General features: G+C 32.7%; 1 protein-coding gene across 1 annotated transcript; it reads left to right on the top strand.

Annotated features, from left to right (window-relative positions):
- Positions 1–4,134: 4,134 nt before the first annotated feature.
- Positions 4,135–12,911, top strand: LOC134681873 (uncharacterized). The gene is made up of 2 exons (XM_063541518.1): positions 4,135–4,220; positions 11,112–12,911. Exon 2 carries the CDS (start codon positions 11,118–11,120, stop codon positions 12,903–12,905), a length of 1,788 nt encoding a protein of 595 aa, XP_063397588.1. The 5' UTR covers positions 4,135–4,220; positions 11,112–11,117; the 3' UTR covers positions 12,906–12,911.
- The last annotated feature ends 5,749 nt before the right edge of the window (positions 12,912–18,660 follow it).

The raw sequence follows: 18,660 nt of genomic DNA, 5'->3' as shown, positions 1-18,660 counted from the left end.
TTCTTCTACATATTTAAAATTCTTCGTTTGCAAGCATATGACCATAGTGTTGTTAATCGTGACTGCGTGAATTGAAACAGTTATACAGCCGAACATATCTGAAATTGTCCGCGTATAAAACGGCAATATCTGCTTGATTTTTTTCAAAAGTCCACCTTCGGCATACTGTGGACCCTTTCTATGACAATTTTCAAAATAATTCATAATTATTTGTTTATATCCAAATTCGGCTACAGATTCTACTAGGATACCAATGCAATGACCTATAATTGCATTTGTCTTCGTCATTAACATTTAAATCTTACTGGCGGACATGTCAACTTAAAAATATCAGACATGTTGAGGTGAATATTTGACATGCCAAGCTAAATATCCAACATGTTGATTTAATGTCCTATACTTTCTTCGTCAATATCTATGTAAGGCAAAATAAAGTTTCGATGATTTTTATTTGATACATAAATACTTTTAAAATATCAATCATATTAAAAACGGAAAAAAATCCGCCTATGTTTGGAAATATTAATATCCAATTAGCTGTACGTATAACATATCTCCGTATTTGATTGTTTACATATCGATATGTGTCCGTGTGTCCGTATTCGTACACATGCTTGATGATTAAAACAATAATGTATACACAATGTTCAATTTTCTTATTCAATACTTTAATTGATACAAATATCCATAATGTATGATATATGCTAGTTGTACTTTGAGGCGATTATCTCCACTGAAGATATATTAATTTTGTATTTGTATGTATAATTTTGTTGTTGTTGGGTTTCTGTTTCATTAGCTTTAACAAAAAATGACATGAAAGAAAGAAAAAGGAAAAAACATTTGGAAGAAAATGTATGTTCCGAATTTAAGTTTTAGATGTTTTGATAATAAAATAAATACGTTTCAAAAACGCCATGATGCAAAAAACGGTAACATTTAATGGTGAACGTCAAAAACGTCAAATAAGCGCCGCTGTGACATTTTGGTAGACCACCATATGACCACTGTATTTTGATAATGTGTACATTAATCTTTATCCTATTTATATCTAAATGTGCCTTCGGTTTGAGAATTTCCGATTATCGCTTAAATTTTCTTCTTAATCATACAGTTTTCACTTATTTCTAAAGATTTGTAACAACTTGTTTTTAGTATTTTAGAAAAAAATTTAAGATGCCATGTTTGTGACATTTTGGTAGACACCCTTCCAACGCATTAGAAATCGAAATAAATTGACAAAAATATAAACGAATGCATACTACCGTTTCTTTTTTATTAGGAATTTATCTTATTGGCTTCATTTCTCCGTTTTAAAATGCACAATCCCGTTTTTTCTTCGTTTTCTTTAAAAACCATCGAAATTACTAACGTTAAACGTTAGTAAAAAGTTTTGTGACGGGAGCCCTGTAGGGACTCATATGCAAAATATGATTTTATGTAATGCTAAAAAAAGAGACTGCGATCTGAATAAATGCCGTTCAGATGTTCTAGATTACCTGACATGTACTTTTTTCTGACTAGATAACATGCTTTACATATTTTTACGCGGTATTAAGAATTTCAAGTAGAGCATGTTTTTTTAAACGTTGTTGTGACAGTGTTTTAGGGGCTTTGATTTTGATTATGATGTCGAAGTTCTCAGTGAATTCGTTCTTTTAAATTGGGAATCAATGTTTTTAAAGCATTTTCCAAGTTTGTTTTACGTAATGATATTTGAAATAAAGACATTGAGGAAAAATAATCTCGCTGTCGATCGATTCTCACCTGTTATGCCGCAAAGGGCTTATATTTTTCCTTCAGTGTCTACAAGCTGAAATGGCTTTTTCCAAGGTCTACTCGATTCGAAAATTGTGTCGATTGCGTTATACAAGTATGACATCACAAAGCCCTAACGTTCCTCTTCCAAATGGTATACATTTATTTATATATGTTTTACTTGTGGGTATCCGAAATTAGGAGGAACCCTCAAAAACAATAATAGTATGTTACCCGTCTACACGCAAAAACATATGATTTGTCTTGTTTGTTTTTGGAAAGCTTATTGACAAAAGTTAATAAAAACTGATAAGCCACCGTAAAAATAATGTTTTAAGTGCTCCGAAGATTTTAACGCAAAAAAACATTTGATATTCCCGGTATTTTTCTTATTTTAAGCCGATTATTGGTCAGAGGTACATGGAATCAGAAAACGTCACCAACATCGAGCGTAACGTCAGTATTATTACGACTGGTCGTCACTCTTTGCTATAGAAATTGTACAACTACTCGAGTTCGCTTTAGGCGTTTTGAATTTATGAGAATTTTCCAAAACATGGTTTCTCAATGAAATAAACATAATAGTTCTTGAAAAACTGGTCATTATCGTGATACATGGACTGCCCGTAGGACAGTGGTATTGACTGCGACAGCGATAATGACCTCGCCTTCGGCTCAGTCATTATCACTATCTTAGTCAATACCACGGTCCTGTGGGCAGTCCATATATCAAGATAATGACCAGTTTTTCAAGAACTATTATATATTATTTTATAAAGTTTTCTCGTGCATATTATCGAAAAATATACCTACATGGTCCAAAAACTCATATGGTCCGTCCCGTTTATAACCAAACGAGTATATACTCATATAGTCCGACCATACGCGTCCGATCGGACCATATGAGTATACGCATATGGTCATCACCATACGCGTATGGTCCAAATACTCATATGGTCCGGAACATCACCATTAGCTTGATAAATTGTTTATTTATTTTAGCTAAATATAAAAATCTCTACGTTAAGAGAAAATTTCTGTCATTGAAAATAATTAACAGGTCATAGAATTCTGTCATATTACCCATATCATCTAATTAATACCATCAGTTTCCAGAATCCAAGTTGTCATACCCGTAGCCAGGGGGGGTTCGTCCCCCCCCCCCTTGAAAACAAATAAGCACTGTTAAAGTCAATGTTCTGTTCGAATTGTGACTGTTAAAGTCGAGTTTGTGATTCAAACGAACCCCCTCTTGGAAATTCCTGGCTACGGGCCTGCTCAACTAGTGCGCCCAAACCAATTGAGTCATAGACGACCTTACCTAAGTCAACTATAGTCCGCTCTAGCCAGTTGAGCAATATGGACGATCTTCCCTAACTCAACTAGTGTGCGTTAACCAATTGAGCTATAGACGATCTTCCCTAACTCAACTAGTGTGCGCTAACCAATTGAGCTATATAGACGATCTCCCCTAACTAAACTAACGTTACCATTACTAGTGCACGCTAACCAATTGAGCCATATACGATCTTCCATAACTCAACTAATGCGCACTAACCAATTAAGCCATATACGATCTTCCCTATTCCCTAACTCAGCGTGCGCGCTAACCAATTGATCCATAGACGATCTTCTCTAACTGAAATATATCTCCAGGTCAACAACAATCTTCCCACTTTTGTAAAAAAAAAAAAGGGGGGGGGGGCTGAGTACCATTCATTCCAATAGCACTCTGATCCACTATTGTACAACCCCGAATTTTCAACTTGGAAACCATCATGCCATTGCCCTGCATATCACTTGTTATCCAATTGCAGTCCTAGTCACACTTTTGATCTTTTTACTACATCTAACTCAGTGATTAGCATACAGGCAATATTCTAACTACAATCGTGTGTACCATTAGAAAGTAAACGCACCGGCATTGTTGTGAACATCCATCGATATAGTACTAGCAGGACTTGAAACCTCAAGTTCGGAATCTTAAAGTAGCTAGCGCTTTAAACAATTGACTACATTTATATATCCGGGCCTGCAACAATATCTTTCGCCGCTCCTTTAGCCAAGCACCATACACTGATCGATTCTGAAACTGAAACAAGGGCGGATCCAGCCATTTAAAAAAGGGGGGTCCTAACCCAGGACTAAAGGGGGGGGGGGGGTTCCAACTACATGTCCCCATTCATATGCACTGACCCCCCCCCCCCTTTCTGGATCCGCGCCTGTGAAATATATAGAGACATACCGGTATACATTAAAAAAAGTAGGGACAAACGATTTAGTCCCAGTAATAATGAACAAAATCCGTTCGAACGACTTTATCATTGACTTGGGCCGAATTGACCAAATCTAGGACGAAAAGGGTAAGAACGAATTGACTATAGCATTTTATCGAACACTGATAAGCGTGATATCTATCGTATGACCTATCTTTACAAAACGGAAGCTTAAAAGAAACACAGGTTTGCAAAATTCTACCCTAGCAACTCTAGACTTTCTACGCTCGTTTATAGTTTTATTGTATATATACTATACCATTGTCCGTCTGATTGTCCGTCTGTCCGTCGTCAACATGTCGGAGAGTAATTCAAAAACACTTTCACCGATCTTCATGAAAATTTGATAAATTATTTGCTCCCTTTCGAATTTTAGCCATGGTGTTTTCAGTTTATTTTCTATCTATGAGTTTGACTGTCCCTCTTGTATCTTTCGCCCCTTTTTTATATATATTTTGTAATTTTACGTTTTCGAGTATTATTCATAAAAACTATTTTCGGAATTTAATCCAAAATTACTTTGAATAACTTTCATAAAACTTTGGAAATTTTAAGTTTGTTTCGAAAGACATGATCGTTCAAGTCGTGTGGAAATCTTTAACGATCTCTGACTTGTCTGTCCTTATAGTGCAGTATAACTAACACAACACAGAATGTTGTACACATTCTTTATTGTCGATGTGGCATGTAGTATGTTTGCGAGACAGAACAGCACTTCAAAAAACGTATGAACGGTGAAGGAAGTGATTACACCTGCAAGCATTTGAGATAACCTAGCTAGCTGGGCACGCCAAAAAACTGATATCATATAAACCTAGATGAATGACGATAACAAATATATCAGTAAACAATACCACAAATATCCAGTTCAAAGTAAAACTCTTTCTCTAAAGATACAATGTTAAATATAAAATAAATTCCCAAACTGCTAAATAAAAAAATCAACCTAATTTCAAAATAAAAACGGCTAACATAAGAGTCAACACTACAAAGTCAATCGGTAGACTTGTGAACAGTCTTGTAGTCCAGTAAATTACACGTGTAGCGAGAGGTTACGGTTCCAATATTATGACTGCATTTAAAATTAATAATTATATGTATACTCACAAACAATAGATAGACCAATGCATGTCACTCAACACGCAAATAATACTCTCATTAGCAAAATTAGTCACAATTAACACAGACTAGTCCTAAAATGTTTCAGTAAAAAACTTGAAATATCCTTAGCGACATGCTTATTACATTTGATATTTGAAAACAAATTACTTTATTCTAACTGTGACATGTCAAGTACTTACTACAGTAAAATTAAATTCAGTAAATATAGATTAGTAAAACTTTACTGACAACACAAACATAAAATTTTCTCCTAAAGATTAAACATATTAATTATACAAGATCCTACTATCAAAAATATAAGCCAAATAATTCCCCATAGATAAAGACAACAGTAGTATACCGCTGTTCGAAAGTAAAAAATCGATTGAGAGAAAACAAATCAGGGTTACAAACTAAAACCAAGAGTAACACATCAACTATAAGAGGAAAACAACGAAACAACAGAAACACCAAATAGATATAAGAAGATGTGGTGTGAGTGCCAAGGAGTCAACTCTCCATCCAAATAACAATTCATAAAAGTAAACCATTAAAGGTCAATGTACGGCCTTCAACACGGAGCCTTGGCTCACACCGAACAACAAGTTATAAAGGGCCCCAAATTACTATATTAATAATTTCAATAACATTCAGGACTGAGAAATACACAAATAAACATTACAATAGGACATTTCTACATACTAATAGTCATCAAAGGTACCAGGCTTATAATCTAATACGCCATAAACATTCCTATCTATGTAACGGTTTATTTCTTCCTCTGTGATATTTTATCCTGAGGATGATTTGTCACGGTAATTTTTTTCCTGGCATGGTATTTCACAGGAAGAATTTTTCCAGAGGAGTGAAAATCTATCTGTGTTATGCGGATAGTATGTACCGGTATATATTTGCCGTATCATATTACACAGAACCTTGTGAAATATAGCCCCATTAACTAGTATGTACGTTACTCTCAATCAATATATACCTGACTTTAATTATAAAATGTTTCACAAAGGTAGAACAAATTTGCATAATTTATCCAAGGGAGGTAATTATGAGCAATTTATATTTTAAAGTATATTCCTGAATCTATTTCATAGTGAAATTTTTCTTTGAATCTTATTTTGTATATATTCATTTATATAACAAGATGACTTACAACATGAATTTTTAATAAGACAGATAACATTTCACAGGTAAATACTATCCACCTGTTAAAATTGCTTTTGTTCCAATATATTGTTATGCTATAATTTATCTGATTTCCATATAATCAACAACAACATCTTTGTCCCCAGACTATTTATATAGTTAAAAATATTATCATTATCAAATTCTTCCATTACTGTTAACAGTAGTAATGCAACTATATTTCTACCTTTACGTTTTAATGTATATTTGTACTGAGATCTGAAAACAACTCACTTTTACATGTATTTCCCTTACCTTATCTAATCATGATATTATTTCACAATTACAATCTTTGAAATTATTTCTGGTTGTCTTTCTTACGTTTAATGATAATTTTCTTTTTAAAAGAATGATATTTATTTCATTTTTTTTTCAGGAAATTTGTTCAATGATAATTTGTGCAATAATTCCCACTATTATACCTTTTTTTTACAAAATAGGTTTAATTCAAATACACTATTATTATTTTATATTATTTGTAAAGGATAAGTTTGTTTCTAATAACTATTCAATAAGTTAACTACCCAGATAGAATTTCACGGCAAAGGAAAAAATATCCCAGGGAAATATTTTCCTCCGGATAAAAAAATAACAACAACTACTGTGACATTTTTTCCTCCGGATCAAATTTCACCCGGATATAATTTTGCTTTACATCTACATTTATATGTTTGTCCCCCAAAATATATATATATATATATTTAAAAAATCACATACTTTCTATACCTAAAAATATTCGAAATATACACTCTGTACAAACTATAACCCTACGCCAGTAAGAAAATATATTTACAATAATTTTCATCCAGCTAGCTTCTCACAATCTATACATTTATACATCTTTTTTTAAAGATATATATTGTTAAGTTCTGGTTCTTGTATTTAAGTTTGTTGAATATTTGCGATTTTATTCTCCTCACTTTCTCCGTTATCAAAAACACCGTTTTGATGTACTTCTTTCTATGATTCCTATTGTAGTTCGCCAACCCTAAAAAACTTTTAACTTGTTTTCATTCTTCGGAGTTTGAAAATTGTTTTCTTTTCTCTATTTACTAGGGGCAATTTACTTATATTTTTTATGAAATAATGTGTTCTAAATATTCAAACTCCTTCTTCGCAAACTTGCATTTTGACGGATGTAATTCTAAGTTAACACTGCGCAAATTGGTAAATACTAAATTTAAATGTCGTAAATGTTCCTCGAAATTCTTGGAAAACATTAACACATTATAAATGTAGGCTAATGCAATTTTAAAATTTAGATTGTTCGTTCAGCACATTTGTTATTTAAAAGACATGGTTCAATGGTACCTGCCAAAATCCGGAACGAAGATCGATGTTTGAATAGAGCACAAACTTGGCATCAGCTAATATAAAAGTATCCAAAATGTCAGACATATGTGGAATTTCGAATGAAAGTGGCTCGATCATCTTGTTTAGCACACGAAAATCCACACAAAACAAAATTCAGTATTTTGCTTCTTTACTAGTAACTTGGCTGTGGAATGGTGATTTAGACACTTCAATGATACAATGTCTGTCCATCTCATCTAATATCCACTCTATCACAGTATGCATCTGTGGCGATTGAAGATAAGATATTTAACTAACAACCTTATCACCCTTTGTATGAGTGGTATGATAGTGCATTTCAGTTATACAAAGTTCAGATAAGTCCTTTGCAAAAATGTCCATATTCTGAGGGGGGGGACAGGGGGTACCCTTCTCCTTTATCCCAGCCTTCATCTCCTTTCTCCTACCCCTTTCTCCCTTACCCCTGTCCCCCCTCATATTCTTGCTTTGAAATTTACAAAGTTTCCGTTGCTGTGTCGCATTGAGTTTTGTATTTTCTAAATCTATTCCGTAGTACATCTTTCCAGTTATTGTTTGAATAGTTTTATTGTACAAAGCAAAGCATAAAAATTGTATGTACTTTTTCATAAACACCTATTGCACTATTATTGTTGACCTCTCTATAGCTGTAGTTGTGCTCAGACGGTTTAATTGATGTTGGGTGATATTTCATAAAGAAGCTCCACTGTCAACTAACCTCTCTCCTGAATATTCTCAAGTGCAATTTTGACAAAGTTACTTTGCATACATTAAGTTGTTGACTCCTGGAAACTTGCTTATCCTGGTATTACACTTAAAAGCTGTATTTATTTAATTTGTGTTTTGTTGAATGTGTTACTTGTCTCTGCTGTAACTGGTTCTCTCTTCTGGTGGTGTCTCAATTTTGAAAATTTTAATGAATTTTAAATTTGACATTTTAGCTTTGCCTTTTTGAATCTTATTTTCAGAGTCAGGAATATGACAGCTGTTATCCATTCGTTTGAATTGTTTTATCTTTTGATTTTGCCATTTGATTTGAACATTTCGGTCTTGAATTTTCTCCGGAGTTGAGTATTTGTGTGATGTTTACTTTTTATTTGTACATTGCTAAGTTAAAACTTCACCATATATGTCTCCAAGGTCACGATCACTGTTAGATAAAGAGGAGCTAACTCGTATGTACTTCAATCAATGAAGGAGCATGATGTCAGTCTGTTGTTAGAATGTTCTGATAGACATAGCTTATACACAAGGAATATTTCTACATTTGACAATGCCTGTACCAAGTCAGGAATATGACAGTTCTTGTCCTTTTGTTTTTGATGCGTTTTGTTATTTGATTTTGCCATGTGATTATGGACTTCCCTAATTGATTTTCCTCTGAGTTCAGTATTTTTGTGATTTTACTTTTTCCATAATATTATTTATGATCACAATTTTGATGAATGAATATAACAAATCAATAAGTAAACAATGCAAATACAATGAACAAAGTATGAAATCGAAGTATTTAGTCGAAAGTAACAGTCTTTCTCTTTACAATGTTACATATAAAATAGAAGCCAAAAACTACATAATAAAGAAATAAACTTCATTTCAAAATAAAAATGGAAAAGTCACAAAAATATCATAATTAAAAATATATTTGCAAAACACAAAATAAAAGTCAGCGATTAATTTTGTCTCCAAACTAAACAGTCAACTGATATAATTTTGGACAGTCTTATAGGTCCAGTATTAATGACATTAGTAGTGAGATTACGGTTCCGATTCACTGACTGCCTGTCCAAAATTTATCAACGATATGCTTACTACATAAAAAATTGATCAATGTGACTCAACTGGAAAATAGCCCTCTCATTAACAAAAATAGAAATTATTTCAGATAGCCTTATCTATTTTGTTTTGATAAAAATACTTAAATTATTCTTAATGACATGCTAATTACAATTGATATTTTAAAGCAAATTACTCTACTCAAACTGTCAAGTACTAGTAACGGCATACTCCCCATTTCCATTCTCAATTTTATACTAGGTGAAATAAAAATACAATCATAAAATTTTCTCTCTACTGATAAAACATCTTTTTTTATATACAAAATCATACCATCAAATAAAGGCAACAGTAGTATACCACTGTTCGAAATTCATAAATCGATTACGAAAAAAAATCCAGGAAATTACAACCTCAAATTTAGGGAAGCACATCAAATATAAGAGGAGAACGACGACACAACAGGAACACAACACTAAAATGTTACACACACAGAAACGAACTAAAATATAACAATGGCCATTGTTCTGACTTGGAACAGGACATTTTAAGAAATACATGGTGGGTTGAACCTGGTTTTGCAGCTAGCTAAACCTCGCGCGTTTATGGCAATGTTTAATAAAAAAATAAAATAACAACATTACATACAGTACAAATAAATGCAAGAACATTTAGGACAAAGAAATACACAAATAAACATTCCAGTAGTACATTTCGACATGCTTATAGTTATCAAAGGTACTTATGATTTAATACACCATACGTGCATTTCGTCTACATAAGACTCACCAAAAATATAAGCCAAATAACACACCATGACATGATGTGGAATGAATCGAATACAACATTTTGTGACCATTCATACCTGTATGATTATCAACTGTATGATATATTAAGATAACTGTGGCCAATTTATACTGCATTTGACTGGAGTTTAATCCAATTAATATTGAGTGTACTAGACTAGTACTGTTATATCTGTATCAATAATCTTTTTTCCTAATGCAGAAATATGAATAACAGCATTTCAAAATAGATCCAAAGGGCCTTATCGAACGTACTCCTTTTGATTTAAAAATGAATTATATGCCAGACTGAGTGTACATCTAAACTAAAAAAAAAGTTGTTCCCCAACCTTTTTTTTTATTTTCGGGAAAATTACGCGCAAACATTTGCATTTGATGATTAAAAGTGTGTATAAAGCTTCTGCAAGTCATAGAAACACATATTTATTTTCATGACATGTCATCATTGTATGGCAACACAATTTTACTACTGAAAACATAGCCTTAATTTCATATGTTAGTCTTTCTCTCAAAACGTACTCCAACATGTACAAATGTTAGTAGTATTTTGAACGTTTTAGTTAGAAATTGATTTGCTCAAATAAATATCCGGGATCATTATTATATTAATATAATATACAACATTATATACAAATGCAGTTTTGAGAGCATCTATTGGCAGACAAAGTCAGTTTGCTTATAGTTGTACCTAAATCAGGAACACACAAAAACATAAAAAAACACACTTAGTAAGGATGTATAAATATTGAATAAACAATTGACCAAAAGAGCCATAAAAAGATTGTTAAGCCAATATAAGTCAACTTTGCCTGAGGAAGTTGCTAGTAATGAAATCAAGTTAAAATATTCAAAATTTCTTTTACAGGCTAATATGGCATCTGCATCTGAAATTGACTGTGGTCCTTGTAAATATCGCACAATTGTAGTTCCTGGTATAGTTTGGTGTCCAATCTGTGAAGAGGGACTATGTAGTGAATGTCTGGATCACCATAAAGCCGTAAAGGCACTAAGAAACCATGATACTATACCAATAGATTGCTATCAAGATATTCAAAAGGAAGTGCGTGATTTAGATTTGCAGTGTACACTTCACAATGAAAAGTATGAACTATACTGTCCTGTTCATGAAGTTCACTGCTGTTTCCAATGTGCAAATTCCGAACATAACAAATGCATAGGAGTAACCCTTCTTCATAAATTCATAGAAAACATTAAATCATCAGCTTCTCTTGTCAGTCTAGAACAGGCATTACAAGAAAGAATAACACACTTTGAAAAGATAAAGTTAAATAGAAAAGGAAACATAAATAGAATTGAAAAGCAGGCATCCGATATGGAAGAAGGAATTGGTAATATTCGAAGTGATTTAGAAAACCGAATTGCAGCTACCGAAAGCCAATTGAAAACAGATTTAAAGATTCAAAAACAAGAACAAATAAGTTCGATACATGATGTCATCAATCAATTAGAAAGTCATAGCAATGTCTGCAGTGAAATGACTTCAACACTTTCAAAATTAAAAAAGAATGGGACAAACTTCCAATTATACACCATCATTAAGAAATATGAAGCTAATTTGAAAAAAGAAGATAAAGCCTTAGGGTTCACAGAAAAAGAAAAGGGAATGCAGGAAATTGATTTTTACTTTTCCAAATCATCTGAGATTGACCAATTTCTTACCAAAGATTCCAGTTTTGGGACAATAGAGATAAATCGTTTACCCCCAAAATGGGAAAAAAGTATCAGAAAAGATCACACTGCACAAATGCTTTCAACAGAATCGGTAAATTCTGCTGTTATTTCAAAGCAATTGCAAAAAGTTCCAGATCATGAAAATGCAATCATACATACAGTTAAGAAACTGGGTTCGGTTGCTTCAATGAAATTTTTAAAGTATATAGATACTGAATGCTTAACGACAGAGTGTGACAATATAGAAGATGCCAATTTATCAAATGCTGTAATACTACCCTCAGGGGATATTATCATCACCAATTCTGGTGATCAGGGTGGCATTTCAGTTTTTGATAAAAATGGATGTTTGATATCAGAAATTACAAATCTCGGTAAAGCTCATTGTGCCTGTCTAGTAGATAGCAGACATTTAGCATTTTCATTCCCAACAAATGAAAATGTAAAGCTAGTGAGCGTTGACCACATGACACTTCTTAAAACGTTTAGGCTTGGCTTCATGTGTGTCGGATTAGCATCTGCAAAAGGAAATATTGTGGTCTGTACTAGACCCTCTAGTATATTTATTATAGACATAGATGGCAACATTTTGAAAGAAATGGATTTACACTTGAATGGTATTACTCATGTGCAGTTTTACCAGAAGTACATGTTAATAACACAGGCAAAATCAAATATAATTTGGTGTTTTGATCAATATGGAAACGAGGAGAAACAATTTGACTTGGGTAATATGGACTTCAGAAACCTGTGTGTTGATAAATATGGAAACATTTTTTTTTCTGAAGTAAACTCGAACAAAATTTATGTACTTTCTTTTACAAGTGGAAAGACAAGAGAACTTTTGAATGAGATTGATGGCTTAGAACAACCAAAAGCCATTGCATATAACGACAAATCGAATTCACTGGTGATTGCTGGGAAGAATGGCGTTTTCTCTGCCATTTATGACATTGTCTATGAATAAAGATTAGAAATAAGTATTTAAAACCTCTAATAAAAATGAAACAAATCCGGAAATCACTTACTTGTATGCAAAGTATAATAGTTTCCCTTTATTTTCACCTGGACTAAAGGCAAATATATCAAATTGCCATCTCTTGGTACTCCGTCATTTTCTGTCATCTTATATGCTACTTTTATTGATCAATTATGTGAGAGTTTGGTATTTATTTTTTTGATAATATCATATGTCTTAAGTCAGTTTTCGTTGTGATTGTTGTGTCATCTCCGAAATGTTCGAAAGACAAGGTTTGTGCATGCTGTTTCTGGTGTTGATTATGTCAGTTAAAACTTTTAACGAAAACCACTAGTAGTATGTCAATAGTACTAGGTATGGTGTTGTACTGGCATTGGCACATTTCCTTTTGGTGGATATAAATAGACCTAGCCTCCAAAGTCATGGTCTATCGCCATTGCAACTTGTTTAAATATCAAGTTTATGATCAATGTCATTATACAGTAGTTTATCATAAGGTTAGTTTAAGGTAACCACTAATGGTTAAAATTAAAATTAAAAAAATACTGAACTCCGAGGAAAATTCAAATCGGAAAGTCCCTAATCAAATGTCAAAATCAAATGATAAAACACATTAAACGAATGGATAACAACTGTCAAATTCCTGACTTGGTGTAGGTATTTTCAAATGTAGACAATGGTAGATTGAAACTGGTTTAAAATTCTAAAGGTCTAAACCTCCCACTTGTATGATAGTCGCATCAAATTCCATTATATTTACAACGACCATCATAGTATTTGTTATGCAGTTGTATTAGCATTTGAAAATATTCTTTCCATGCATACTATTTTACCCAGCCTCAGTGGTGGTCTAGTGAATTTTGAAATTTGCTTGTTTACATGTTTAAGTTTGTGATCAGCATCAACAATCATGTTTTATGGTAAGATCAGCTTTGGGGGAATCACTAATGGTTAGTCAATAATATGTGGTATTCTAACCTTGACACATCTTCTTTCCATGGATATTATTTGACCCAGCCTCCTCGGTGATGGTCTATTTACTCTGAAATTTGTCTTTGTTTACATGTTCAAGTTTTAATGTGATCAGCATCAATTAATTGATTTATAACTAATTAAGTCAGCTGCAGGGCAAAATATAATGGTGAGACAATGATATCTTGTATGCAGATGGAATACCGGTATCATTTGCACATCTTCTTTCAATAAGTTTACCCAGCCTCCTTAGTTATGCTCCATTGACTATCCCACTTGCTTTTTTACATGTTCAAGTTTGTGATCAGCATCATTAATGTATGAGTTTATGATTTTATAGGTCTGTTTGATAAGATCGACTAATGTTGAGTCAAAGATATTTGGTATGGCATTTGCACTCTTTGGTGGGTCGGAGAGTCCAACTAGATTATCAAACTTAAAATTGTTAGCTATTGAAACAGCTCCTCCCTTTTCCCCCTGACTCAGTAAGTGACCTTATGAAATAGATAGATTGATTGGTTGATGTTTGACACCACTTTCAGCATTACTGTGGTTATTCGTGGCCGTCAGTTTTGATCTGGTGGAGGAAGCCAGTGTGCCTTCACTCCACCGACCTTTGACAATCGTAGAAAATGAAGTTCAAGCAAAGAGAACCTGCCCTAGTCAGGATTCGAATACACAACCTCAATCATGCAGTGTTAACTGGCTAGTGATACAGACGTTCGACCATTTAGACCACTGCCACTAATGCTCCATGAAATAGAGTAATAAACTTTAAGTTTCCTTTTTATGACAATAATGATATAATGATAATGAGTCCGACTCATATAGCTCATAGTTTTTTTTAATATTCTGAATTTTAAAAAAGGCTCATCCTTTGTTATTGTTTTTTTTTAATGTGAGATCTCCACTTCAATCAAACCAATTAAAAAAGGCATTGTTAATTGTGAAAATTGTATTCCAAGAGTAATTGCCATCACTTGTTTTCCATAGACGTATGAATTGAAAGAAAAATCTTCTCTTCTGAAATGTCAATGCAAACAAAAACTTAGCTTCGTCATAACTATCGTTTGGTGGCTACTTTCCAAAAGTGTTTTTTTTTCTCGATCAGTCAACCTATGAAAAATACAATCATGGTGAAATACAACATCATGTCATATAGTCTTGACTAATTTAATTAATAGGTAAACTAAATCTAAATGTTCACAAAGCAGAAATTTATCTTCTGTCAATTTACAACAAAACGTCAGATGTCTTTTTATATTTATAGGAGTTATTTGCCTAGAATGGTTCTTTATTATCAATTTTAGCCATTGAAAAAACTAATTCTGATTTCTGTTTTGATTTCTTATGCATATATATATATATATGTTGTATGCTTTCTTCGTAACAGAGGGACATTTTATAAGGTTAACCCTTGTTGGTTCGTACATATGCCACAAAATCGTTTCCATTCTCTAAACTAAGTTTGCCTCAACCAAATGTATTGAAACAAGTTCAAGTTTGGTTAGTGTCACTTTTACTGTTCTGGGGGTATGCCCCTTTTTAACGTGTATGCAAGACGAGCGAGACTTTGAGCGTTTTTGTATTCGACAGATTTTTCTATCTATTATGGTATTCAAACTATAATACAATTGATGCCGTTGCAACTTTGTTTGAAGACCAAGGGTAAAAAACAAAAATAACACAAACTGTATACTAGACACCCTAAGTAGCATTCACAGAAAGTTAAGTTTAGACGACAAGATCTTAGAAAAAGTTTACGACTCTTTCCAAATGTTGGCAATAGATCATATGGCATTATGAGCAAAGAAGAACATTCAATAGGCTACACAACATATTATCAATGATTCAATGTTAACCCTGTACACTTCAGCTGATTTTTGTCTTGCCTCCACCAAATTCATGAACAACAAATGTAGTTGACATATTGCTTATAGTTTAAAGAAAACAGACTAAAACACTTAAACTCTAAACTGAGCAATGAACCATGAAAATGAGGTCAAGGTGAAATAAAACCTGCTTGACTGACACATAGATCATAAAATATTTCCATACACTAAATATATAGTAGACATATTGCATACAGTATAAGTAAAACAGACCAAAACACAAAAACTTAACTATAACCACTGAACCATGAAAAAGGGGGCAAGGTCAGATGACACCTGCCAGTTGGACATGTACACCTTACAATCATTCCATACACCAAATATACTAGCCATAATGCTTATAGTATCTGAGATATGGACGTGACCACCAAAACTTAACCTTGTTCACTGATCCATGAAATGGGGTCGAAGTCAAGTGAAAACTGTCTGACAGGCATGAGGACCATGCAAGGTACGCACATACCAAATATAGTTATCCTATAATTTATATAAAGAGAGAATTTAACATTAAAAAAAAATCTTATAGTTTTTTTTCAAATAGTCACTGAACCATGAAAATGAGGTCAAGGAAATTGGACATGTGACTGACGGAAACTTCGTAACATGGGGCATATATATATACAAAGTAAGAAGCATTTAGGTCTTCCACCTTCTAAAATATAAAGCTTTTAAGAAGTAAGCTAACGCAGCCGCCACCAGATCACTATCCCTATGTCCAGCTTTCTGCGACAAAAGTTGCAGGCTCGACAAAAATGAGAATATGGCACAACTATGTATTGGAAATGAAAACAGCCTTCACAATTGCACATTCTTTCGTAGCAGAAATTATTACCTCATTCTTGATCTCAAGTAGCCTGGGTATCAATGACAATCAGACAGCAACCAATGACATACAATAACAAAAGTAGGTCTGACATAGCAAATAGCCCTGGTTATATTGAATGCTAGTCCTATTATGTCCTTTTAATTTGAATATGGAGTTGTTAAACAAGTCATACGCTGATTGTTTAAATTGTAGAGAAAACATCCAGTGGTAAGGTATTTGTTTTTGTGATAAGCCTTGTGTATTATTTCATTTGTTGAATTTATGGTCTGTTATTAGTTATGCAAGTCTTAAGATTACCATTTCTAAGTCGTGATTCCTTGAAATCCAATGTCTCTTTCGAAAAATAAAGTGTATATCTTTGTTCTGACAGATACCATCAAAATAATTTTCTAGAAAGATTTTAAATAACAAAAAATAATTTTATTTTGAAAAATATCAAACCATTATAATTTGATGGAATACATTCATTGCATAACAATATAAGTAGAAAATATATAAATATATATTAGTTGTATCAACAACCCACCCCTATTCTCTCATTTGATATTTTATTTATTTAGGACCTGGTAGAATAACATAGTTTCAATTAACATCTGCCCCCTCAAGTCTGCCCCCCCCCCCTCCTATTAAATATTTAAATATTCCATTCATACATCATCTTCTTTGACATTAAAGTACATTCTTTTAGACTTAGATGACTTTTTACAAACTTCTAGAAACTTGGACAAGAATTGAGTCAAAGAACATGGACAAGAATTGAGTCAAGAAACTTGGACAAGAATTGAGTGAAACAGAATTAAATGGGAAATAAACTCTGATTGGTTATTGAGAGGTGGAAGGACCTTTATTCAGATGTCTGCATTAGCTTTTTTTGTGGAATTTGTGGATTTTAATGTAACAAGACAAAATTAATGATTAATGTTTCCTGATAAGTGAAAGAGTGGTTAAAATTTTTGTGAAATTCAACATTCAAATTCACGTTTTCTCCCCTTATCATAAAACACTTTAAAGTTATATTTCAATATGCAGTTTTTAACTATCTGCTCCTCAAACAGGCAGATTTTTTCTTTCGTATTTGTTAGTTTGGTATTCAATTGTTAAATTTATAAAGCTAATAATATCAAAGAGGCAAACAGTTTCTGCACAAAAACTCTAAAAAGTAAACCAAAAAATATACAAATTTCTATATATCTCCACCCTCTTAGGTTGAAATGTAATGATTAAGTTTATTTTTTTACAGTACACTTTTAGGTTTGGATCACAACTTTATAAAACAATAAATATCTGATAAATATGTGAAATTACTTGCTTTCAATTGATATCAACCAAAAAAATGGAAAAGAAAGAATACGATTTATTAGTTCAAGACACAAAATTCCTACCACAACTTGACAAAAAACAAAGACATCGCTCCTTCAAAGTTGACCTAAATAAGATACAGGGTACATACGTATGGTCCATTAGTTTTGATTACATACAAAAATATTACTTCCTGCAAAACAAACAAGATTGTCAACAACACAATCAAACACTTCAACAAAAACACTTAGATTATAATAAAAAAGACACATATTGGTTTTACACTGCGACAGATAATTTCTTCATCTAAATACAGACAAGCATGTGAAATATGGTGAAAATTTTGCTTTGACATTCATTGCGGTTAATTATTTTACCTCAAATTGAGACTTCAGGACTTTTGACATTTATCATACATCACTTATATATGGGTGATGGAACTTCTGAGATATTTTCTGACAAAGAGGAGAAAATCCATTTTTTTTTTATACATGTTCAATCATCCTAGTGATAAGTAGGACTCTGAACTGTGATGGTTTGATGCTAAAGTGTGATGATCTACAAACTACATTGTCAATGCTTTTCACTTCCATATAAAAGACAATTTGTATGTTAGAGAAGAGTGAATAAGGGTTTTATAAACTTTTTATACTACAAAAACAGGGAGAATTGTTGATAGGACAAAGTTTATGTTGCTATTTCTTTTGTTTAAATCTACAAACTGTTCCTTTTACTGTTGATGAGAGGCATTCTT

This window comes from Mytilus trossulus, chromosome 8, assembly GCF_036588685.1.
Source record: "Mytilus trossulus isolate FHL-02 chromosome 8, PNRI_Mtr1.1.1.hap1, whole genome shotgun sequence".
Lineage (NCBI taxonomy): Eukaryota > Metazoa > Mollusca > Bivalvia > Mytilida > Mytilidae > Mytilus > Mytilus trossulus.
This window is presented reverse-complemented; position numbering and strand designations above follow the sequence as displayed.

Coding starts and splice junctions, on each gene's coding strand:
- LOC134681873 (XM_063541518.1), top strand. CDS start 11,118: ATGGCATCTGCATCTGAAATTGACTGTGGTCCTTGTAAATATCGCACA.